General features: G+C 40.0%; 1 protein-coding gene across 1 annotated transcript in view; it reads left to right on the top strand.

The window, feature by feature from the left end:
• Nucleotides 1–26,149, top strand: part of LOC127439926 (zinc finger matrin-type protein 4-like) — a 177,953-nt gene that overhangs the window by 121,488 nt on the left and 30,316 nt on the right. The window contains exons 5-6 of the mRNA XM_051696224.1: nt 4,042–4,266; nt 24,434–24,530. Of these exons, the coding sequence (XP_051552184.1) occupies nt 4,042–4,266; nt 24,434–24,530 (322 nt within the window). The remainder of the gene's footprint in view (nt 1–4,041; nt 4,267–24,433; nt 24,531–26,149) is intronic.

Here is a 26,149-nt window from a genome sequence, read left to right as displayed (position 1 = left end):
TTCAGTCAAATTAGTCAGATATGACGAGTCAGGGACGTGTGGAAAAGTCTGGCCTATTACAAACTGTTCAGACTCCACATACACACTCATACACACTTGCATAACTTTGTTAGAGACTTCATGTTCAGAATCCCACTTTTAAAGTGTCTGCTGCAAAATAAAACAGTTTAATTTCACAGGGATGGTCTTGTTTCTTGGAAACATTGCCCTTTTATTTTTCTTTTGATGGATGTCATTCTATAAACTCCTGAGAATGTAAATCAATTGTTCAATGTTTCAGTGCTGGATTCTGCTAATATCCATAGTGTTGCACTGCAAGAATCAGTCAAATACTCCAATAATAGCTGCAGCCAAGGCTTAAATTTCTTTTTTATTTCTTTTTATTTTTTTTTACATATAGTCTTTATATTCGTTTGAAGAAATTTGTTTTTGAATGTTGCACTATAAAAGTTTGTGGCAACACTTTACAATAATATTAAATTTTTTAACATTAGTTAACAACATTAGTTAACATGAACTAACAATGAACAACACTGGTTAAGCATTTATTAATCATAGTTAATGTAAATTACAACATATAGTAATACATTTTTAAAATCATGAGTTGTATTTGTTAACATTAGTTAATGCACTATGAACTAACATGAACTAACAATGAACAATAGTATTTTTATTAACAAACATTAACAAAGATTAATAAGTGAAATATATTCTTAATTGTTTGTTCATGATACCTAATGCATTTACTAATGTTATCAAATGGAACCTTATTGTAAAGTGTTATCAAATTTGTTCGTCAAAATAGACCCTTTGCTCACCACAGACACTTTAGTCTCTTTTCCAGTCTTGCCATGAATAAAATGAACCTGCCTATGTAAATTTCTTATAGGAAGAGTTAATGGCTTAAACCCCAACCATATTATATTTTTTTATCACAGCAAACTGATAAGCCCCACAATAAACAATTTATTTACAGAGAAGAGGAAAATGGCCATAAAAAATAAAGTGGATTAAGCTTTATTGAAATGAAGTAGCTTGTGTATATGCTTCATGGCTCTGCTGTCACCATCTTTTGTGGCAGCTCATTTATCTTCCTGAAATTTAAATCTCATATAGCATTTGAATTTACAGTATCAAATTTCATTATATGTAGCAGTGGTTGTTAATTGCCCAAAGAAAATTTAGTCTAGACTAAGCATGCATTATAAAGTTATGAAAAATAGAGTGAAAAGTGTGGAGAACAGAATGCAGGAATACAGCACACATTTTGGCAGGGTATAATTTCCTTGGCACAACAAGATCTCTTTTCAACACTCCCTTGTTCGTGGTTTTCCCAGCTTGTGGAGTCTCTTTAACCTCTGCCATAGCTTCACTTACTGTACCTTAATTTTAAATGTGTTTAACTGTGGGAATTAGCCAGGGCTTGAAGCAAAAAGGTCTCTGAAAGGGACAAAATTGCCCCACATATTTAAAATGTGGTGGTGTGAATTTGTCTTTGTTTTTTGTTTTTCATTTCATAATATACTATGTTTGACTTAGGCCTGATCTTGCACATTATTTACAGGCACTATTGCTTTTGATTTTGATTTGATTACACTAAGCAACACAATTTTTGTTCCTGGGTATTAAGTGTTATTTCCTAATTGCTTATGCCTCAAAAGTGTAGAAAATAGCTATTATTCCCTACAAACTTTGCTTTTGTGACCAGGACAGTGATATTTTGAAATTTACCTATTTCCAATGAGAAAACGGGCAAATTTGTGTCTTTTCGTACACATAAAGTCAGCAAAAAAAACGTATGAATCCCAAATCCTTCTTTATCTGTGGTCTGACGAAGACACCGGCTTTGACCTTTGCCTCAGACAGCTTAAGGAAGAAGTCTTGAAGGTACTTGAAGGCTGCCGACTCCTTATCTAGAGCTCTGACAAATTGTTTCATAAGGCCTAATTTGATGTGCAGTGGTGGTATCAGAATCTTCCAGGGGTCCACCAGTGGCTCCCACTTGACGTTGTTCCTCCCCACAGAGAACTCAGTCCGCTGTGGCCAGTCCCTCCTGTGGTAGTGCTCCTTGGTGTCCCTGCTGTCCCAAAGGCAAAGATAGCAGGGAAACTTGGTAAAACCACCTTGGAGACCCATCAGAAATGCCACCATTTTAAAGTCTCCTATGACCTCCCAGCCATACTCATCATACTTCAAGGCCTCCAGCTAGGTCTTGATGCTGTCGTAATACTCTTTGAGGTGCCCCGAGTGAGCCAGGGGAAGAGATGGGTACTTGCTACCATTATGGACCAGCACGGCTTTGAATATTACTTTATTATAAATACATGTTAATTTGGATTCATATTTTGTTTTTTTCTGACTTTGTGTCTGAAAAGACACAAAATCGCCCATTTTCTCATTGGAAATAGGTAAATTTCAAAATATCACTGTCCTTATCACTAAAGCAAAGTTTGTGGGGAATAATAGCCATTTTATATACTTTTGAGGCATAAGCATGTAGGAAATAACACACTACCCAGGAACAAAAAAATAAATAAAAATTTGTTACACAGTGTTATATACCCCAATTAGCAGACATAATTGGTCAGTATTTGACATACTGTAAATGGGTGAGATGCTGCTTTTTAGATAGTTATTAAAAACATGCTGTCATAAAGGTAAAAAAAAGGTCAATTGCCTCAATAATTTGTGACTTAATTGGTAGTTTGTAAAGCCATGTTCCAGTGGAACAGCCAGTAAAAATGTAACACAACTGTGTCCTAGATAGTGGGTCAGATCAGATCATTCCCACCCCTGAATGACACCTACTGTATAAACACTGACACCCACAGACACAAAGTTGCCCATTCTCTCCATTTTCCTCTCCGGCAAATGATAGGATGTGATGACGATCCTGAATAAAGCTTTACTAAACATTGTCTGTGGCAGCGTGGACAAAGCACTTACAGTAGGTGATTAAACAGACTGTTAGGCACTGCATTATGATTCTCTGGTGTTTTGGGGTTTTGTGATGTGATGACCCCAGCATAAAGAACACATATTATAACTGGCTGAGAGTAAAGAAGCAAGGCTTTGTTTGTGAGGTTTGTCAGAAAAAATGCAAAGCTTTATCTTACTGTGAAAGGAGATGACAACAGCTTGTTAGTTATATACTGTAGCAGAAGACAGAGCCAAACAGAGGAACAGATGAAATCCTAATAATTGTGTTGTTGCAGTCAAGATCAGAAGCACTTTTTGACTCTGGTTTTACAATGGTCAATTGTGATAGAAAGTAAAACATAGGAGGAATTCACTAGGAATGCTCCAGCTGAAAGTGCAGGCTATTTTCATGCACTGTCTGCATTGTTTTTTGCAAATTAGGTAATGCCACATCCATGCCCACAAAACTTGCACTAAAGTCAATTTGCACACCTCGATTTCCAATCTGGTGTGACAGTAACTTACTTTAAATACTCACCGCACAGTGCTATTTCAGCGCATTTAGTTAATAGTTGAACTGGATTACTGGTGGTTGGTGAATAATAAGCAGGTTTTTGTGCTGAAATAGCATGTGTAAAAGTGGTGCAACTGTTTAGTGAATGTGTCCCATACTTTACTAACTTTTAAAAAAAGACATGCTGTTTGTGTCATGGGTCTAACAAAGCAATTGGGATTCATTGGGTTAAGCTCCTCCCTTTTGCTTTCGGAGCTTGCTCATACTGAGATAGAAGAGGTCCAGAAGGTTAGCTATCTGTTAAAGTCTAGCTATCTGGTTTGCAGCTTACATGAAGAGAGTTTGATAGGAATGTGGAGGGAAAAAATATGATGTCTCCCGCAATCAATATTTTGAAGTTAGTCCAAAAGAATAATCTTGCCACTCACTGAAGTTTTATAGCAGTATATGCAATATACAGAGATGATAACTTATCCAATGTCCACTGTTGCCAGACTTCTGCAAACTTTGCCTCATACCTTGCCAGCATGTTTTACTGTTGCACTCAGATCTGAAGTTGTAAATATCTATCCCATTTTAAGTCTCGTCTTGCTGCTTTGTTTTCTCAGAGGTGCCACCTAGTCCAGTGAAGACACCTTTATCAGAAAGCTCACCTGTGAGCTCGACACGTCAGCACCGGGATTCTGATCGCTACTGTCAGCTGTGTAATGCTTGGTTCAACAACCCTGGAATGGCACAGCAACACTATGATGGCAAAAAGCACAAGAAGAATGCAGCACGAGCAGACCTGCTGGAACAACTGGGGAAGACTTTAGACATGGGAGAAATAAAAGGTACAGAGTCTTCAAGGCAGTTTCAGTTAGCTCATTAGTTTTGTGTTTTGACTGAAGGTTATCCCCAGTTTACAGTGATGGATGGTGAATTCAGACTATCCTTGTTAATGGAAGACACGCTAGAGACTTGGCCAGGCTCATAGTGACTATTACTCTGACTCTGTCAGCACAAGATTAATGCTGAGAACAATTAGGCTGAGTGCTGGATGAGAAAAGCTCACGAATGCCTCACAAGATAAACTGTAGATTTTTACTTTATTTAGAGAGAGTTCTATCATCCTAAAAAATCCTAAAAACAGTATCAATTTACTTGAAGTAAAATTGTGAAAGATAATGCGACTTGTTTTCAGAGAATATATTGTGAATTAAGTTTAACTTACCTCATTAGTTAATTGATTTTTCATTTTTGAAGCATAAACTTTACAAAATGTTGTTAGATTAATTGATATATAACAGATATATTCTCCCAAAAGCAAAAATCATTGTACACAGTTTTACATAATTTATCTAACTTTTATACATATATATATATATATAAATATATATATATATATATATATATAAATGTCCCATATTAAATATTAAATAAATATATATATATATATATATATATATATATATATATATATATATATATATATATATATATATATAAATGTCCCATATTAAAATCTTGACCCGTAAAGAGTGTAAAGTGTTTCCATTTTGTTACAAAATAAATAGGGCTGGTGATTTAACACGTTAATTCGGTGCGATTAATTTTATAAAAATAATTAGCACAATTAATCATGTCCCCAGACCGTAATAAGGAAGATTCCTGAGAAATTCAAGCTTAAAGTACCACCTGGTTTCTCCAGGGGGCAGTAAGCGAAACTTCAGCTGTATAGGCAACGCGCAGCTTATACAGAGTACAAAACAACCCTTCAGCAGACAGCATAACATGAGGATGCATTCTTGCATTCAAAACACAGCTGGACTTTTGCATCATGAAGGCCTGGACCAGAATGGACCTGTAGAAAAACAGCCAGTTACTATACTGCACCACAGCTGATCTTTCACAAACATTTCCTCCTCACTGGTTTAAGTAGGGAAAAATAGATGAGCCAAACATCTCTACAATTTTCCCCTCGGCTGCCCGTTTGCACTGTCTGCCTTGCAAGGTCTCCTAATGTCACCTAGTCATTAATCCAGCCAGGAAATGTCAGCGCAGATACCGCAGCGTTCAGTTGCGTGCCTCTGATGGCTTCTCTCCAATGTGATTATCAATTAGTAATGATGTGGCAAATCACCCTAACAGCCAGAGCAGGGCAAGTGAGAGAGACAGTGTGTGTTCTTTGGCAGAGATGGAAATATTGCAGGAATATTTGCTGCCTAATTCATTGGGCTGGGGTGCTTCTGATGGCAGGCTCATCTTTCACACCAAGTGTTGGCACCTGCAACACTTCAGCAAGTGCTTCATGAGGAGTGATAGGCCTCTTTCTCTGTCTCTCAAGGCTAATTTACAGTATACTTAGTGGGTGAACAGGCTTCTTTTAGTTTAACTAAAAATTATGATGAAATGCTCTGATGGTTTTGTTCTATTAAGGTGTTCGGTAGGAGATATTTGCGCATATCCTTCTTGACATACAGTTAGAGAACTCGGGTGGTTTGGACGTGGGGTGCTTTATTCATTTTTTTCCCCTCAGCAATCTAATTTTAAAACAATGGCACGTGTAGTATGGACCCTTTTCATACTTCCGGGTTTTGGAACACTGAAGTAAACGATTGCAGTGTAAACTTTGATAACAGTAAATGGGTGTGAATGGTAAATGGGAGACCACGGCAAATATAAGTTTTGCTTACCCATTTTCTCCAACATCGAAAGAAAAACACCACTGTTACATTTCCACAACTTTCCAATTGAATAAAAAAACTGAGAGCAAGGATTACAAGAGAAGATGCGAATTTACTGTCCCCTATCTCCGCAGCTGTCTTAGAAACCTCATCACATCTGTGGTAATTAATTTTTTTATATTATTTTATTTTATATTTCTAGGGTAATATAATACAAAGCAGAATGTAAAAAATTTACACTAACAATTTGGAAATATAAGAAAAGTTTGCAAGATTTACACTGCTAAATAAGGCAGAAACACGTCATCACATTGTGTGAAAAGGGTCCATAAGCGCTACAACCGCAGGCAGTCTTTGTTCACTTTGGTGCTTTAGTTTATTTAGGAGAAAAAAGTCCAGCTTTCACTTTGTATAAATTTGGCTTTAGGCTGTGTCAGAATTCCTGTTCTTCCTTAGTAAGTACTAAATTTGATGAAGAATTAACTTCTTGACCTTTGATGATGTAAAGGTATGATAGGTATGCAGGTGTGTATTATACCTCACCAGAGGTGGGGGAAAATATAGATATTTCATGATATTTTACCTCATGGTACTGTATTTATATTCATAGTACTTAGATTTTTCACATGAACATTTTTGAGTAAAAGAAGGTAGAGCACCACTCAGAGCAAGTTTGTCATAAGACAAAATATTCTGTAACATTAGATCAACAAACAGACCAAAATGCAAACTCAGAATGAGAAAATATAGGTTTTATTTGTTGTGCAAAGCATACAGTGGATTAGACACAAGCGAGTAAAAGATCGCAATATATTTTTTTTTTATTTGCAAACTCTAAACAAAGAATCACAATATGATTGTATAGCAAACTAGATATCGATATAATATTGTATCGTATCGCCCAGTCCCTGCTGGATCCCAACACCATCCGTAACTGTTTTTTTTTTTTTTTGTTGTTGTTGTTGTTTTCACTTTCCACAGATTTTTTGAGGCCTTCTTCCTTTTCTCCTTGCATATACAGTTGAAGTCAGAAGTTTACATACACTTAGGTTGAAGTCATTAAAACTAATTATTTAACCACTCCACAGATTTCTTATTAGCAAACTATAGTCTTGGCAAGTCGTTTAGGACATCTACTTTGTGCATGACACGAGTAATTTTTCCAACAATTGTTTACAGCCAGACTGTTTCACTTTTAATTGACTATATCACAATTCCAGTGGGTCAGACGTTTACATACACTAAGTTAACTGTGCCTTTAAGCAGATTAAAAATTATGTCAAGCTTTAGGCAATTAGCCAATTAGCTTCTGATAGGCTAATTGGCTAATTGGAGTCAATTGGAGGTGTACCTGTGGATGTATTTTAAGGCCTGCCTTCAAACTCAGTGCCTCTTTGCTTGACATCATGGGAAAATCAATAGAAAGACCTCAGAAAAAAAAAAAAAAAAAAAAAAATTGTGGACCTCCACAAGTCCATCCCAAGGTTCATCCTTGGGAGCAATTTCCAAACACCTGAAGGTGCCATGTTCATCTGTACAAGCAATAGTACACAAGAATAAACACCATGGGACCACACAGCCATCATACCGCTCAGGAAGGAGATGCATTCTGTCTCCTAGAGATGAACGTAGTTTGGTGCAAAAAGTGCAAATCAATCCCAGAACAACAGCAAAGGACCTTGTGAAGATGCTGGAGGAAACAGGTAGACAAGTATCTATATTTACAGTAAAACATGTCCTATATCAACATAACCTGAAAGGTTGCTCAGCAAGGAAGAAGCCACTGCTAAAAAACTGGCATAAAAAAGCCAGACTACAGTTTGCAAGTGCACAGGAAAATTATGTGGATATATTGAAGTAACATCTCAAGACATCAGCCAGGAAGTTAAAGCTCGGTAGCAAAGGGGTCTTCCAAATGGACAATGACCTCAAGCATACCTCCAAACTTTTGGCAAAATGGCTTAAGGACAACAAAGTCAAAGTATTGGAGGGGCCATCACAGAGCCTCAGAGCAAGCCTCAATCCAATAGAACATGTGTGGGCAGAACTGAAGAAGCATGTGCGAGCAAGGAGGCCTACAAACCTGACTCAGTTACACCAGTTCTGTCTGGAGGAATGGGCTAAAATTCCAGCAACTTATTGTGAGAAGCTTGTGGAAGGCTACCCAAAAAGTTTTACCAAAGTTAAACAATTTAAAGGCAATGCTACCAAATACTAACAAATTGTTTGTAAACTTCTGACCCACTGGGAATGTGATGAAAGATATAAAAGCTGAAAGAAATAATCCTCTTTACTATTATTCTGACATTTCACATTCTTAAAATGAAGTCGTGAACCTAACAGACCTAAGACAGGGAATGTTTTCTACGATTAAATATCAGGAATTGTGAAAAACTGAGTTTAACTATATTTGGCTAAGGTATATGTAAACTTCTGACTTCAACTGTATCTGTGTCTACTATGTCCTGTGCTTTGAGTGTTGTCTAATGTACAGAGCATCAGAGAGGCAGGCAGCAGTCGCACTTTGAAGACTGCAACATAATGAAATATTCATAGCTTTTCTATTGAGCACTGTATCTGTGTGATTTCCAGCAAATTTGTGTATGTGTGAGTGCATAGCACATCCTACTTATTTGGCATACTAGTTTTTACAGTATGGGTTATTAATGCTCACTAGAGGGGGGGAAAATATAGATATTTCACGATATTTTACCTCTCGGTACTGTATTTATATTCACAGTACTTACATTTTTCACATTAAAATTTTTGGGTAAAAGAAGGTGGAGCACCACTCAGAGCAAGTTTGTTATAAGACAAAATATTCTGTGACATTAAGTCAACAAACAGACCAAAATGCAAACTCAGAATGAGCAAATATAGGTTTCATTTGTTGTGCAAAGCATTGAAATACAATGGATGAGACACAAGTGAGTAAAAGATTGCAATATCAAATTTTTTAATTTGCAAACACTAAACAAAGAATCACAATGTGATTGTATAGCAAACTAGATATTGATATAATATTGTATTGTATCGCCCAGTCCCTGCTGGTTCCCAACACTTTCTGTAACCTGTTGTTTTTCTTTCACTTTCAACAGATTTTTTGAGGCCTTCTTCCTTTTCTCCTTGCATATATCTGTGTCTGCTATGTCCTGTGCTTTGAGTGTTGTCTGATGTACAGAGCATCAGAGAGGGAGGCAGCAGTCGCACTTTGAAGACTGCAACATAATGAAATATTCATAGCTTTTCTATTGAGCACTGTATCTGTGTGATTTCCAGCAAATTTGTGTGTGTATGTGTGAGTGCATTGCATGTTTACTATTCCTGCGGCTTTGAATTGCAGCATTTCTCTATTGACATAGTGTGAGGGTTGCACGTTACTTCTATGTTCTTTAGCTCTTTAGTAGGGTGACCCCTAAGGGTGTGTCTTCTGATATGAGTAAGATCAAGACTCAACAGCTCTTGCAAAGGAGGTTGTCCTCCTTCCATACTTATTCCTAAAGTGTCATTTACTTACTTTTCAGCTTCTTAAAAATGCAATAAAAATGAGACACTCAAAAATTAATGTAATGCAGGACTAAAGATGTCTGTTTGAAGAGGCAGTCACACTAGACTTTGAGCATGCAAAATTATTTTTGACACTGCAACGGACAGGATATGATGTCAAATCACAAATAGCAAGAAATATTTTATTCAGAAATGCAAAATTTCTTCACATGAGCTTGCATATCTGGTCTCCCGCGTTCAGTTGTATTTGAATGGGACTGAATGGAGCGCAATGTCTGGTGTGACCGCAAGTTTAATGTGTATGGTTGTAGCAGCAGTGCCTTAAAGAGGATGAATTTAAAAATGCTTCTTCGAGACGGTTTACCACACTAATCCAATCTATTATGCTAATCAAAGCACCAAATATAAAACCTTAAAAAAAATTGAAAAATCTAGATGAACTAGTCAACTTCACCAACAGACTAGACCAATCAGTTGTTGGTTGACTAATCAACCATCATGACCTATCTAAAGCCTATCATATTGTAGTTTTTCTATTCTTTCTCTTCAGTCATTTATTTTCATGTACAAGTGTGTAGTTGCTATTTTCACCCTCACATTCAACTGACCCTTTCTTGTAACACTTGCAGCACAGTGTACTGCACTAAAACCCAACTCATTAGAGGGCCAATCTACAGTCATTTAGAATGAGAGGCAGGAAATGGGATTATTTTCCTCTCTTGCAATACTCTGTTAGACAGTGGAGGAAGTCCTTGTGATTTAAGTCCTCATCTCAATGTGTTCTGGTGGAATTATGCATTGCGTCCTGTTTTCATCTCTGATTAAAGCAATCTGTCTCACCCTGGTGCTGCTATCACATCACAGTATTCATGGTGACAGCCTTTCAGTTCCTCAATATCTAAAGTGTAACTGCACAGGAATTTATTTATTTATTCATTCTATGTACTCTATATACTCATTTAAAGGGAAATGCTTACAATGCAAAACTTCAGAGCTGCAGTGTTCCATAAAACCTCTCGATGCGGTGGCAAAATGTAACGTTCTCAACAAAGCAGTATGGTAAATTGAAAAAATAAATTGCTTATGTACAGTTCTTTCATATTATAATCAACAGTGTGATGACTGATCTTGAAAGCAATTTAATGATTTTGAAACATGGCTATGCAGCTGTATAAAGTGCATCACTTGCCTTTGGGCGATATGATTTATTTGAAGCTTGGCTTTACCCTTGAGGAAAAGAGCAATTTACCCACACTTTATCAATCAAGTCTGTTTAGATGTCCTCATTATGACAGAGAATGCTGATATAATGCAAAGTGAAATGATTTCAGAAGTGATTATGGCTCTTTCTTGGAGTTTCTTTTAGAGTCATCAACAAGCCAATCAGGCAGCACATGTGACAAATTCCATCTATCAAAACATTGTCCTGCTGGTTAATTGGAAAGACAAGTTTGGAGATGTAATGTGGCTTGTCTGCTGATCAGCTTCTTCACTCCAAGGACTGAGCGATTACATCCTTCCTGCCTTGTGCTTAAGTCTAGGATTGGTCTCATGCTCTACACCCTCACACAGATCAAGAATGATGGTGGATATTACTTTTCCATGCTAAGGTGCCATATTAGCTGTTTTCTGTTAATGCACAATTCATTTGTGCAAGTTATTCAAAATTTAAAAAAAATGTTTGTCTCCATAATCTTTTAACAAAATGTAACAACTTGCTCTGCCTCTGAAACGACTAAAGTCACAAATTAATCCTACTTTTTCAATCCCTCCCCTCCAATCGACTAGCTTTATTCTGGTGTGTAACGCCCACTTCTCACCATCTAATCAATTCCCAGCAGATAAAATCAAGTCCTAGCCTACATTTATTATTGTTCAATATCCCATTTCACTCAGAAATATGTCAGATTATGGAAGAGATATGGATTACAAAAGGCATTTCCTTTTGACTTTATGACAAACTAGTAGTAGGTATTCTCAGAATTTCTTGAACAATTTTTTTGGAGCAAAAGTAGATCATAGTTTGCTGAATTACCCACCACTTAGATGCCAGCTGCCTGTCACTGCATAAATATGGGCATATTATTCTCATTCATTGTTGTTTAGCATAGTTTTGCTCATGTTTGAATCCACACAGCATAACCGATGACAAATTGGTGTAATCAAAAGGGACTTTGGGGCAGAACCATTGTGCATTTACAATGCAAACACGCAAATCTGAGCCTGTCCGAAAGCTTGTTCCTTGATAATGTGCTGAGCATAACAGGATGTTGTGAGGTTGACCCTTCTGCCCTCACGCTTACACATGAATGTAATGTAATGAATGACCATGCACAATGATGTAACGAGTTGGAACACTTTGTGCTCTGCAGAGTCTTACTTTACTCATTTCTCCATACAAACATGTGCTCTGGTTTTCCTAGCTCACTGAGACAGCCAAAGCAAGGTCTGCACTATCAGGAGGGCAGATGCCTGGAGGTAAAAATAGATGAACCAGTGCTACCTTAAAGTTCATAAATGATCAACTCGAAAGAGAAGAGAAAGCTTGTCCTCTCTTGCACTACCAGAGCTGATTTAAAGCTCTGTAACTGCATCAGAGAGGAAAGAGTTGACAGAGCATCTCATATATACTGTATGATCCTGGTGTTCATGTGCAGTAGAGCTCTCTAGTACATGGCATTGTGATATTTTTCGGAAGTGCCAATAAACCTGCTCTTTGACACAGTTCAAGTCTGCATTCAACTTATTCTTTGGATTTTCAGGACACCATTATTTCAGGGTCATGGTTATGGTATTGGTCTGCTGGTTAGTCCAGTTATAAACTAATTATTCAGTCATATTACTTTTTTTATGCGCATCTTGTATTCCTATAAATTCAATAGGAGTTTGGTAAATGTGTTTCCACCATAGTTTATGCACATTTCTTCTTATAGAATAAACATTTATCCACCTCAAACAAACGTATATGTTTTTTTATGCGCATTTTGGAGATTTTATTCACATCTTGTTTTTTCCATCCAGCAGTTTTTATGCAAAATGTGTATTAAAATATGTGGATGGAAATCCAGCTGTTGTACGAATTTCATTGCATTAGATAACAAAATATAAAATCCAATGGCATTTAGATTGCACAAGCAGACATTAAAGTAAGTATTTGCTCAAAAATGAACATTGTTATCATGTAATGTCCCTCATGTTATTCCAAACATGTAGACTTTCTTTGTTACCTGGAACACAAAAGGAGATGTAAGGCATAATGTTAACCCCAGTCACCATTGACAGAATTTTCATTTTGGGGTTATGTTAGGTTTAAAATGATAAAACAATGGATATATTGTTTGGACACTTTCTGGTTGTCAAATTTTAGTGGAATATGTCCATATTTAATATGATGAACTACACCTGTGGTTACACCTGTATGAACTTGAGGGAAACAATGACACCACACATCCACAATAATGATCTTGAAGCCATTTTAAAATTAAATATTTTGTTATCCAATACAATGAAATTCAGGTTAACTGTGGCTTAAGTGCCGTTGTATATCAGTAAGGAAATAAATTGTGACTGAATGCTATCAGTAAAACTTAAAATTAGATGCTTAACTACAGCCTGTTTGAAGCTAGCTGCACTAGATCATCTAGTTGTTACACATTAGTGTCTGTTGAAATCCCAGTTGTGGCTAGTCTTCCTAGTGTCCTATATAATTATTGATGGGAAAATGAATTAACTCTTAGAGTGTAATGGTTAGTGACTAATGGTGTAGTTCTTATTCCAACTAGTGTAAGTTCGATAAACTTTAGGACAGACAGATGGGGATCTAATTAAGGAAGGCCATGTCCCAGTTCAGTGGTGTTATGATCCCTGACAAGACCAGAAGCCCAAAGTGATAATGTCCCTGAAGGCGTCATTAAACTTTATCATGCCCCAGGAATTCTGCAAGGTGTTATCCAGGCCTGTTGGGCCTATTCTATCTGCTTAACATTTTTATTTTCTGAATGACATTCTCGAAACCAAATGATAAATAAAATATAATTTGGGATGTATAGGAAAATGCTTTCCTTGAAAACCCAACATTTGTATTTGGGAGAGTCTTCATTGGCATCCATGTACTGTAGAACAAGGGAAGTGCATTGTGAAAAATAAGATATATTTTCAGCCACAGAATAGATGTGGCTTGAAAGGGATGACAAGATAGATAGCACAAAGGCAACATTCAATCTTTGTTAATTTATTCCACTTGCAGTTCCTCTGTTCCCAGTCGAAGAATGTTATGTGCTAACAGTAATAAATCTGAAACAAGGACAACACAGATGAGAGAGACTTCATAGGCGCTGCACACTGGTTGGCTCCTCATTGCTCATTTGTTCCATGGGCAGTGCGACAGGCAGAACAGATAGCTAACATTGATGGCTGTTCGGGTAGTGCTCCATTATTTCACCTTTTCAAAAAGCGTTTGAGAGGCAGCCTGTCAAATGGCCAGCTGGGATTCACCCCCAAGCTTTTGTGGCAAAGCCACATCCCTGTAATACTCGGGTTTGTGGGTCTGGATGAATACGTGCATTACTATTATGCGTGGGTTCTTGGCTATTTTCCTTGTCTGTTATGGCCACTGAATACAGGAGTCAGACCAAGATTCTGTGCTCAGAACTCAGGGTTTATTTTGACATTTCTTAACATTAACTCCGCCTCGTTCCACCCGATTACCTCATGCATTCTCCCCTCTCCCTCTAACTCTCTTCCTGTTCTCGCTCTCTCCGGTTTCCAACGCTCGCGATATCTCGCGTACAATCTAAATTTATTTAAATCTTTACATTTCAGTTCTTACATAATACTCCCCTTCCTATAAGAAATGTCCTCATTTCTAATGTACCTCGACACTAACTGTAACACAGACTCCGAAGAACTGAGGTTTAGATCCATGTGCGGTTTATTAGTAAAAGTGCAAATCATAAACAGACAGGCAGAGTAAATCTCCAGCAATGGAACAGCGTAGATAGATCAGGGACGTGGTCATAAACAGGCGAGGTTCAGGGCAGGCAGAAAACAATCAAAGTAGAAATCCAGGTAAACAGACGTAATCAAAGGCAGGCAGCAGAGAATCAAACGGTGGGTAAACAGGCAGGAGTCAAACACAGGCAGGCAGTAACAACAGTATAAATGCTCAGAAATGTCAGCTAGGCAAAACAAGACTTTGCAAAGAGTTGAGTTAGTGTAGTGCTTAAATAGTCATCAGAACTGGGAACAGGTGTGGGAGTAATCAGTCCAGGTAAGCATGCTGGGAAGTGTAGTTCCTGAAGCTCTCATAACTCGGGTGAGAGAGACCTCTGGTGGTGAGTGGAGGAAGTCCTTGGGTTCGTGACACTAACTCCCATATGAGAACATAGTGAAAACAGTGAATTTCACAGAACTTACATCAGAGGGTATTTTTTTTCTCTTTTTTCACTACTGTATAACCATGAGAACAATTAACCCATTATGCTGTTATACAATTTACAGTGTTATATTTTAAAGAAATACCATTTAGCTATCTGCATACAGTATAATGGCAGAAACAAAAGTCACGTCATTACAGTCAAAGCACACACCACTTAGTACAACTGAAAGTCTTTTAAGTAAGCCGGTGTCCGATGTATCCTGGGACGTACATGTGATGTGGATGTCTGTGTGACAGGGGACACTGGGGCACCAGTAGGTACTCCCACTACCATTGAAGTTGGCATTTGGGGGGGTTGTACCAAGGACGGTGCGGGGCAAATGTCTCTTGCACTGTCCGGTAAATGTCCGAGCTGCGCCAAAGGCTGGGGTGCTGGTGGCAAACGTAGAGTGGGGGTTCCAGGGGTCATTGGCATGATATGGGGTGGGAGGAGACCTAATAGCGTGTTCAGGGTGTTTGGTTTAACAGTTAACCAAGGTAAGGGGGGAGTGTGTGTTTGTGAAGGATCAGTGATGTATGGCTTCATGCGATTATAGTGAATTACTTTCATTTTGGCGTGTGTTTTGGAAGTATCACGAACCGCAAAATCCATGGGGTAAAACTACCAGGGGGTGTTATTGAATGCAAAACCTCATAAGGACCCACCCAGTGGGGACGTAGTTTGTTATGCTTGTTGGCCGGGTCATCAATGAGTACTAAGTCGCCCGCCTTGTATGGAGTGTACTTTACATGGCGATCATAGTAAAGTTGCTGTTGTCCTTGCGCTTTGTCGCGGAAGACAGTTGCTTACCGGTAAGTGGTGGGCAATCTTTGTCATAGCGAGTTCGCAAATACTGTGGGCGTACCCGTTGTGGCTGAAGTGACGGTGGTGCTGTCTTGAAACAGTGCGTCCAAGGGAATGCAGGCCTCACGCCCGTGCGCTAAAAAGAATGCCGTGAACCCGGTACTGGAATGGTTGATGGTGTTACAGGCTAATGCGATGTGTGGAAGGTGTTCATCACATTCTCTACCAGACACAAAGAGGTATTTAGCAAACTCATATTTCAAGGTGCGATTGAAGCGCTCCACAGCACTATCGCATTGGGCATGATAGGGAGATGTGCGGAGCTTTTTAATGTCCATTAACTTACAAAGATGTTTAATGAGGTCAGATTCGAATTGTCTGCCTTGGTCGGAGTGCAAGGCATCCGGAACCCCATGTTGTGGTATATAATGGTCAAAGATGCAACCTGCCACAGAGATAGCTGTCTGATCCTTCAAAGGATACAGATTCACGAATTTAGTGTACAGGTCCATCATCACTAAGACATAACGGTTGCCTTTAGTTGACGGAGGCAGCTCAGTTATGTCCATGGTGGCGATTTCGAATGGATGATCAGGAGATATGAGTAGAGACAGGTGAACACCGTGACTGACAGGCCGCACATCGAGAACAATGTTTGGAAATGTCCGCAGACATGTAGGGCCAATAAAAGAATCGTCTAGCCCTATTCAGGGTTTTAGCATGGCCATAGTGGCCAACTGAAAAATCGCCGTGAACATGGGTCAGTACGTCTGGAACAAAGGATGTCAGAATGATAATTTGGAGGACGTCGTCAGCGGGAGGGTTGCGCGACAGTCTACACAAGACGTCTTCGTTTATGGTTAAATGACCAAATTGTGACCACAATTTCCTAACATATGGTGACGCATTCCGGAGCCTCCACAAAGGGGGCTTGTGTCCCACTTCTACCCATGAGAGGATGGTGGCTAACTCAGAGTCAGAATGTTGTTGTTCTGCTACTTTCCAGTCCCTTTGAATTTGGATGAGGTTTGCTGTGACATAGTTTGGAACAGGCGTGACTATGAGAGAATTAACATGCTTCTTTGTTGTTTGCGCAGGTGTCGATGCCGGGTTTGACTGCGGATCGAACAATGGGTCCTGTGTTGCGACCAAAGACATGGCGGACTCCTTCTCGGCGTAATTATCATGTTGAACGACCTCAACCTGTGGCCGTCGAGCTGTTTGGCACCCTCGCGGTGGCACACGCACCAATCGTAAAGATCTAATTCGACCACCCAACGTGCGCGACTGCCCGTTGGATCTTGGTCCAAAGGGAGAATTTTGAGTCCGACCAAAGGCTTGTGGTCAGTGAGGATAGTAAATGGGTGGCACGCAAGGTAGTGGTGGAAATGGCGCACCGACCACACAATGGCGAATAGTTCTCGAAAGTGGACCATTTCCTTTCCGATGCTGATAGCATGTGGCTGGGGTATGCAATAACATGTTCCTTGCCGTCCGCTTGTTGCGAGAGGACGGAGCCAACCAAATACAGGGACGCATCTGTGTAAAGTAAAAAGGGGATCGAAAGGTTTGGAAACCCATAATAGGCGGCGATGTCAATGCTTCCTTTAGGACGCGAAATGATACATCTGCCTGAACTGACCAAGTGAACGTAACACCCTTGTGTGTTAACCTGTATGTAAGGGTTCTGCCGTATGAGCGGAGTTTCTGATAAACCTTCGGTAATACCAACATAAGCCTAAGAAAGCCCTGACCTGCGTGGCGGATGTTGGAATTGGCCACATCTTAACTTTCTCGATGTTTGATGGGTCAGGCTCAACTCCTGCACTGGAGACATGATGGCCCAGGAACGTAACCGAGATGGCATTTAGACAGTTTGAGTCTGGCCGAACAACAGTGTCCGAAGACTTCGCGCAATTGTTTTAGGTGTTGTGCGAAGTCAGCACTGTAAACGATTATGTCGTCTAAATAGATCAAGCAGATGCTTCAGTGCAGACTGCGGAGCACCAACTCCATTAAGCACTGGAAGCTAGGCAGCATGTTTAAAATACCCATGGGCATTATACGGAATTAATAAAGCCCTGCGCTCGTCGAAAACTCGTTTTTTTCTTTGTCTGCCAGGATAAGGGGTATTTGCCAATAACCCACAGTCAAATCAATCGTGCTGAACATTTGTGCTCCAGACAGCCTATCTAAAGTGTCATCTACCCAAGGAAGAGGGTGTGAGTCCTTGATCGTGACCGCATTGAGTCGTCTGTAGTCCACACAGAACCAGTTTGTACCATCTTTCTTTCGTACGAGCACAACAGGGGCTGACCATGGGCTCTGCGACTCCTCAATGATGTCACGCTCCAAAAGCTTAGACACCTCTTGTTGTAGAATGTTCTGCATCGCTGGTGATGTACGATATGGCTGCAGTTTAATTGGAGCAGCGTTGCCTGTGTTAATGGTGTGTGTGACTAAATCAGTCTTTCCATAATCATGTGGATGTGAGCTAAAAATATCAGCAAATTCTGTCAACAAATCCTTAAGTAGCAACTGCTGGTCTGCGTTTAAGCAGGTGTCTGCTAAAAGCATGTCTGGAACAGCGTGTGCGTTGTCAGTGGAGGTAGTTACAGCTGACACTAGCGCATATTCGTCGTGTGTTTTTCCTGTTATAAAGAAAAACTGGCCCACGGGGTATCCCGCCTCTAAAGACACTGGTTGGCTTGTCGGATTAACGACTCTAACAATGCCTCTGCCGTTTTGTATCGATATCAGAGCGCATACGATGCCTAGGGACACCGCATTGGGAGACTGAGGCTCTAAAATACCCACATACGAGTCTGTGAAGGGGTTCACGACAGCACTGTCTCTAATAGAAACTGAAATTGCCTTTTCTGACATAGGTGGAACCATTACCTGCGTGATAGTGATTGCGGCGCTCTGTACTGGAATGAACAACTGTGGCAGTGAGAGAAATGCTGCAGTGTCATACAGTCGTAGTTGTGTGTGTGGTATGTCAACCGTAACTGCCTGTTCAACCATGAAATCCCATCCAATGAGCACAGGATGTGTTGCTGTGTGTGTTACATGAAAAACGTGAGAAAATGTGACATCCCCAATATGCATGGGGCTGTTACAGAGCCCAGTATGTTTAACAGTTGTCCTGTGACTGAGGAGGCCAACATGAACAGCTTACTAATAGGTTGAGATGCCAAGGCTGGGATCGATCTATGATAGTCGTCGGTAATGAGGGATAAACCCGAACCGGTATCAACTAGAGCGTAGATTTCAGAGCCAGCCAGTGTAACTTGAATGAATGGTGTAGGTGGGGTGGATGTACACTGCATATTATCAGAGTGGACCATGGAGTGTTTTGGAGCTGACATTTGGTCCCCAATGACAGCTTCTACTCGTTTCACTGACGTGGTGAAAGAGGGGCTGTATCCCTTTTGGCTGATGAGAAATGTACATGGCATGTAGGGGTTGTGTGAGATCATGGTGGCTGTAATGAGGGGGTGGTGATGGCGAGCTGAGAGTGGGATAACTAGAATGCCTGTAATGTGAGTTTGGTGAAGGTGAGCGAGTGGTGTGTGGTCTGTCTTCATAGACAAAATGGGGTCGGCGCTCTCTCGAGGGTGAGTGGTCTGGTTTAAGGTGTGTGTAATTTTGTCTGTGAGGGCTATTTTGATCGAGATGTGTGTGATAAGGAGTGTGTGACTCACAGCACCGATGACGGGGGTCTTCATAAGATGTAGTATGATCATGAGCAGAACAGCAGCGTTGTGAGGGGCTGTAGTCATCGTAAGGTTGTTGTCGTCATTCTCTCTGCAAGTGCCGGGCAGTGGCAGTCCTGATGATGATGGTGATGGTCGTCCCACTCGGGCTGGCGATTCCGTGGTGTCATGTTGTAGTCAATAGCTGCGCAGGCGTGTGTGGTTTCCATCACCTTGTGCTGAAGTTTGGAGATCTGTTGTGAAAGTAAGTCCAGGCATTCATCAGTCCGATGCTGGTGGGGCTGGAGTAATGTATGCAGGTCCGTCCGGAGGTCAGCAATGGCCAACGCCAGATCTGCGATGGGCGTTGGCATCGTCGTGGCAGATGAGGGTTGCTGATGCACAGTCACTGGCATGATAGCCGATGGATTGGCTACGCTGATAGCTAACTGTGCACACTCACACTGAGTGGCTGTTTTTAAAGCATTGTCCAAAGTCACTGCTCCATGCTCATGTATTTTCAATTGGAGTGTTGAATCTAAGCCGGTAACAAATCTACGAAAAATCTCTGTGACGTCATACTGAGGGAAAGCTTCTGTCACTAAGCTGGTGAGCTCAGCGGCATAAACTTCGAGAGGCTCCTGAGGCTTGCAGGGACGAGCATTCAAATATGTCTGGAATGTGGCCAAAAATGTTGCATGTCCAAAAACAGCACTGGCCTTAGTTGTTTCTCTCCAGCACATAATTTACATTTTACTGCTATTGTCTATGTTTTATAATGAAAACATGTTATGAATTCAAAATCAGCCACGTATTTCGCAAAACTGTTTGTTCTTACCACAATCGAGTCTCTGTTAAACTCTAACGAGCAAGCGGACACGCGCATCCGCGTCAATATCGCAATGGAGAAAGGGAGCACAATCATTTTGATTAAACTGTCCAACATCATACCACAATTTCAGTTTCAATATAATCAGCTGTGCAGCTTTCATTGATATCAGACTGAAGTCTTAGCAGTCAAGGTGTGCCAGTTTTCAAAGTGTTTTCTCCTGCCCATGTAATACAGTGAGTTTTTTCAGCATGAGAGTGTATTTGCACAGGGTTTACATATGATTGTACAATATTAAACTGTATGTAATGCTGAATATAATGTATAATAATGCTAAGGGTCCTGATATTTGAAAGTCCTCCTGATAATGCAGATTTATACAATTGCAAACATTATTTTACTGGATAAACATAATTTTTTATTTTTTTTAAAGAATAGTTTAGAAACATGTAATCAGTGAAAATACTATTTTAAAAACTATAATATTAAAATACTTAAATGTATATAATCAGCGACGGCGTACAAGCGTACTGTTTGTATCTAACATAATTATGTATTTTTCAGTTGGGTCGAATTATTAATGTTTCTGTTCTCGAGTCACTATTGCCCTCTGCTGGGCTGATCTTTTGTCCCACTCCATGCCCTATGTATCATTTTACTCTTTAATGATGAGCATTTTTTGTTAAGTTTTACCAGTTAAGCAACTGTTTTGCATATGCCCTGAAAGTAGTAATAATAATAAATATAAACTTAACTTTTTATGATTCAGACTTTTTAAAGTTTTGTGAGAGTAAATAATCGTTAATTCAGTAATGTAAATCAAACAAAATCTTTACGCCCTTTATCATTTCAGTTTTTTGAAAAATCATATTTTAAAATAATTTTTATCCGATTAATCGATTAATCGTAGAAATAATCGAAGATTAATCAATTATCAAAATAATCGTTAGTTGCAGCCCTAGTTCAGTGTTATCACCCGAAAAAGGAGCTGGAAGATAAATTCGGAACGGCACATGTGAACTTGTACCGGCCATCGCGTTATGCGGTTGTGGCAACTCCGTGAGATCATTCTCATTATCAGCCATTTTGTGTGTGAGCGATGGTGAGATGAGGAGAGAGAGAATATACATATGGCACGTAATCCGAACTTGCAAAAATATAGCACGTAAAAATATTATACCACAATATAAACGTGCCTGCAGGTTGATGTGGCGATTTTACGATATTCAGAGTAAGGCAGAAAATGTCCATGCAGAGAACAAATAGATAAATAGCCAACCACCACTGCCACCAATGTAATACTCAGGTTTGTGTGTCTGGATGAATCCGTGCTTACTGAGTATCATGCGTGGGTTCTTGGCTATTTTCCTTGTCTGTTATGGCCATTGAATAGAGGAGTCGGACCAAGACTTCTGTGCTCAGAACTCAGGGTTTATTTCGACATTTCTTTACATTAACTACACCTCATTCCACCTGATTACCTCGTGCAACTCTCTTCCTGTTCTCGCTCTCTCCGTTTTCCTATGCTCGCGATATCTCGCGTACAATCTAACTTTATTTAAACCTTTCCGTTTCAGTTCTTACATCCCCTTAATGTCAGTGGGGGGGTGTGCCCTTCCGGCCCCACCAGCCGGCAGGTCTTCCCCGCCTTCTCGGACCTGGGAGGGAGACAAGGGGAGGGAAAAACAAAACAAAAAAGAGAGGGAAAGGCCAACACAGAGCGACAGCGGGAGAGAGAGAGAGGAGAGCGTGAAAAAAGAAACATACTCGCCGGTTCTCTGATACGCCATAGCCTGGTCCTCGGTCACTCTCCACCCTCTAGTGGATGACAGCCATTCCTCCCTGGGTGGATCGGAGGCAGTCCTTCGGCCCCTGGCGGACGGAACGCCCCGCCGCGTTTTGGTGGATGGTAGGGGTCTCCTCCGTTCCTGGCAGTGGACCCTCCTCCCCTCACGGTCAGGGTCGTTCCTCCGCTTTCAGGTGACTGGGCTCCTCCGTCCCCCGCGGCTGCTCCTTTGGGGTGGATTGTAGTGGCGAGGACTCTACTATGGCGCATCCCTCCTCCTTCCCGGGTTTCGGCACCAATATAACAGGGTAAAAGGGAAATGTGGAGGCGAGAATCAAAGTAATATTTAATTAAACAAAGACACACAAACATAAACACATACAGGGCAGCTGCCTGTAGCTCTCTTTATCCCTCTCTTCAGCTTGATTAGCCTGATTAGGGGCCAGGCGTGCATCATCACGGCCTGGCCCTGCCCTCCTCCTTGCCACTTGTTTAACCAGTTCATCACTATGAACATGTTCCATAACTTTGACAACCAGAAAATGTCCAAATACTTATAAGAAATGTAGGCTATCATTTGTAACCTAACAAACTTATTATTTTGTAATGTTTTACTTGAAAATGGTGTTTGTGACATTTTAAACATTCATATATTTTTAGGTGTGGTTGAAGTTTCAAATTCTTTTTGGGGCCACTGTATATCTGTTAGTCCAAAAACATTGTCTCCATGACTGTGTATCACATTAAAAGAAATTGTGGGAGGTTAAGACATTTTTACAGTGGTTTTCAGTTTTACTTTTGCTGATACGATTAGCAACTTTGTTAAACACATGCTGGCTGACCAACGGCAGAAATAATCAGACTCTTGGGTATAACAGGAACCAGCACAAGGAAGACTTTGTTCCCTGACTGTCACTGTCATTTTGCCAGCCTACTATAATACAGAGCAAGCGCACATCAACCAAGGCAGGACAGTTTAGATGTGTGAGAATGGTTCAAGTTAACCATGAGTTAGACATTAATTTCTCCACGCCCTTCTCCTCCGAATGTTGTTTATGGGCTTAACTCAATTTCAAGAGGAGGAAATGCAAAGGCCATTTTTCAGCCTGCAATATCATTAGTGCAACATGACAGCAATTACATGGGACACTTAATCCATAACGGGGGTGCAAGCAGACACGGCTGGATAGAGAAGCCAGGGTGTTGATGTGTCACATCGTTAGTCACAAGCTTTTTGCATTCCAAAATCAACAGAATGCAAATAGTGATACGAAGTGTTGTCTTCTTTCATCTTCCAAGTTTTAATCTTCTCATATTCCTTCATACTGTATCTGCACAAAAGTGACATGGTTCCTGGCTCCCCTCTGTCTTGGCCTTGCAGGTGCAAGAACATCAGTATCCCATGCTGCATTACAAGCCACATGGCCTTCTCAAATATTTATAATGTCACTTGACACACACAAGAGAACAGAGGAGCCTCGTTCCCCAAAAGGCCCCCCTCAATATACATGGATCTAGTTTCATGGAGAGGCCTTTCAATTGTAATTTCATAGTTTTAAAATAAATAAATAAATAAAAAAGGCTTGACATTTATATATTTATGTCTCTTTAATTGATTCTCTCCACACACACACATTCCCATGTGGTAAGATAATCAGGTGAGTTGATCAGGCAGAACTGTGAAACACAGCTGAGAAGTGACCCGTGGTTAGAGAGACAGAGACCAGCATTATCTCATTCCTCAGTTAGTCCTCCCTTTCTCAGGAATGACATGATAAGGGTTTATTGACCACTCTGTTTTCAGCTTGGCGTGATGGAAGCTGTGGCAAAGATAGAGCCAAAGTATGTGCTTGTGATGAATCACTTTCTAAACAATAAAATATTATATAATTATTTTATAAAATATTATATTTTATAATATTATATAATATTGCTGCGGTCTCAGTTTTCCATACTATGATTGCCATGTTTCATTAGTCTCGAATAAATGTGCTTTAAGTATTGCCATTAATGTGCTTGTCTGTATGATAGTATCTTGTTTTAAATATTCTGATTTCTTGTAATGGCTTTTATGTTTGTTTAATTTTATTTTGTTGTTGTCATTGATTTCTCTTGTGTCCTTTTTTTAGCATATACCCAGAGGAAACAGTTGAAAATTAGCTATAAATCTAAACTGGCACATTTACAGAAATGTTACATATTATTGTTCACTGTCCCTGTAAATCTAAACAGAATTAAGTATATTTTTACTTACTAACAAACACACATTTGTGTGTGCCTGTTGTCTCTGTAGGTCTTAAACGCTGCTACACATGTGATGTCTGCAGTGTCACGCTGAATTCAGTGGCGCAATATCATGCACACCTGCAGGGCTCCAAGCACCAAAACAAGTAAGTGCCTAGATCAACCTCATGCGTAAACTGTCTAAAATGAGTAAGAACACAGTTTAGTTTAATTTTAGATAGAACAACGAATATACATAATGCAAATGGTATGCAGCACTACAGTAATATAAGTGATAAATACTGTACTACAAGTGATCGAGATCATGACCTAGTGGTTATCACATTTGCATCTGTCATTTGTAGCTGTGGTGTACATGTATAGGCAATGTGAGTTTGAGTCCAGCTTGCATCATCTGCCGATCCTGTTACCTCCTGTTCTCCCCATAGTTCAAGTCATGCAACAGTGCTACCAAATGGTGACTTAATTCAGTTGTTTGTACAACACATTTTCTGGAAGTGGGAGTAGGTTCCAGAGAATTTTTAGATTGCCCAAAAATTGTTCTTGAGTTTTTGGATTGTTCTTCTGTAATGTACCCTTAAAGTGGAGGGAGTGTTCCCTTTGGTACAATACAGGTGCATCTCAATAAATTAGAATGTTGTGGAAAAGTTCATTTATTTCAGTAATTCAACTCAAATTGTGAAACTCGTGTATTAAATAAATTCAATGCACACAGACTGAAGTAGTTTAAATCTTTGGTTCTTTTAATTGTGATGATTTTGGCTCACATTTAACAAAAGCCCACCAATTCACTATCTCAAAAAATTAGAATACATCATAAGACCAATAAAAAAAGACATTTTTAGTGAATTGTTGGCCTTCTGGAAAGTATGTTCATTTACTCTATATGTACTCAATACTTGGTAGGGGCTCCTTTTTGCTTTAATTACTGCCTCAATTCGGCGTGACATGGAGGTGATCAGTTTGTGGCACTGCTGAGGTGGTATGGAAGCCCAGGTTTGTTTGACAGTGGCCTTCAGCTCATCTGCATTTTTTGGTCTCTTGTTTCTCATTTTCCTCTTGACAATACCCCATAGATTCTCTATGGGGTTCAGGTCTGGTGAGTTTGTTGGCCAGTCAAGCACACCAACACCATGGTCATTTAATCAACTTTTGGTGCTTTTGGCGGTGTGGGCAGGTGCCAAATCCTGCTGGAAAATGAAATCAGCATCTTTAAAAAGCTGGTCAGCAGAAGGAAGCATGAAGTGCTCCAAAATTTCTTGATAAACGGGTGCAGTGACTTTGGTTTTCAAAAAACACAATGGACCAACACCAGCAGATGACATTGCACCCCAAATCATCACAGACTGTGGAAACTTAACACTGGACTTCAAGCAACTTGGGCTATGAGCTTCTCCATCCTTCCTCCAGACTCTAGGACCTTGGTTTCCAAATGAAATACAAAACTTGCTCTCATCTGAAAAGAGGACTTTGGACCACTGGGCAACAGTCCAGTTCTTCTTCTCCTTAGCCCAGGTAAGACGCCTCTGACGTTGTCTGTGGTTCAGGAGTGGCTTAACAAGAGGAATACGACAACTGTAGCCAAATTCCTTGACACGTCTGTGTGTGGTGGCTCTTGATGCCTTGACCCCAGCCTCAGTCCATTCCTTGTGAAGTTCACCCAAATTTTTGAATCGATTTTGCTTGACAATCCTCATAAGGCTGCGGTTCTCTCGGTTGGTTGTGCATCTTTTTCTTCCACACTTTTTCCTTCCACTCAACTTTC

The sequence above is a fragment of the Myxocyprinus asiaticus genome, chromosome 4 (assembly GCF_019703515.2).
Source record: "Myxocyprinus asiaticus isolate MX2 ecotype Aquarium Trade chromosome 4, UBuf_Myxa_2, whole genome shotgun sequence".
NCBI lineage: Eukaryota > Metazoa > Chordata > Actinopteri > Cypriniformes > Catostomidae > Myxocyprinus > Myxocyprinus asiaticus.
This window is presented reverse-complemented; position numbering and strand designations above follow the sequence as displayed.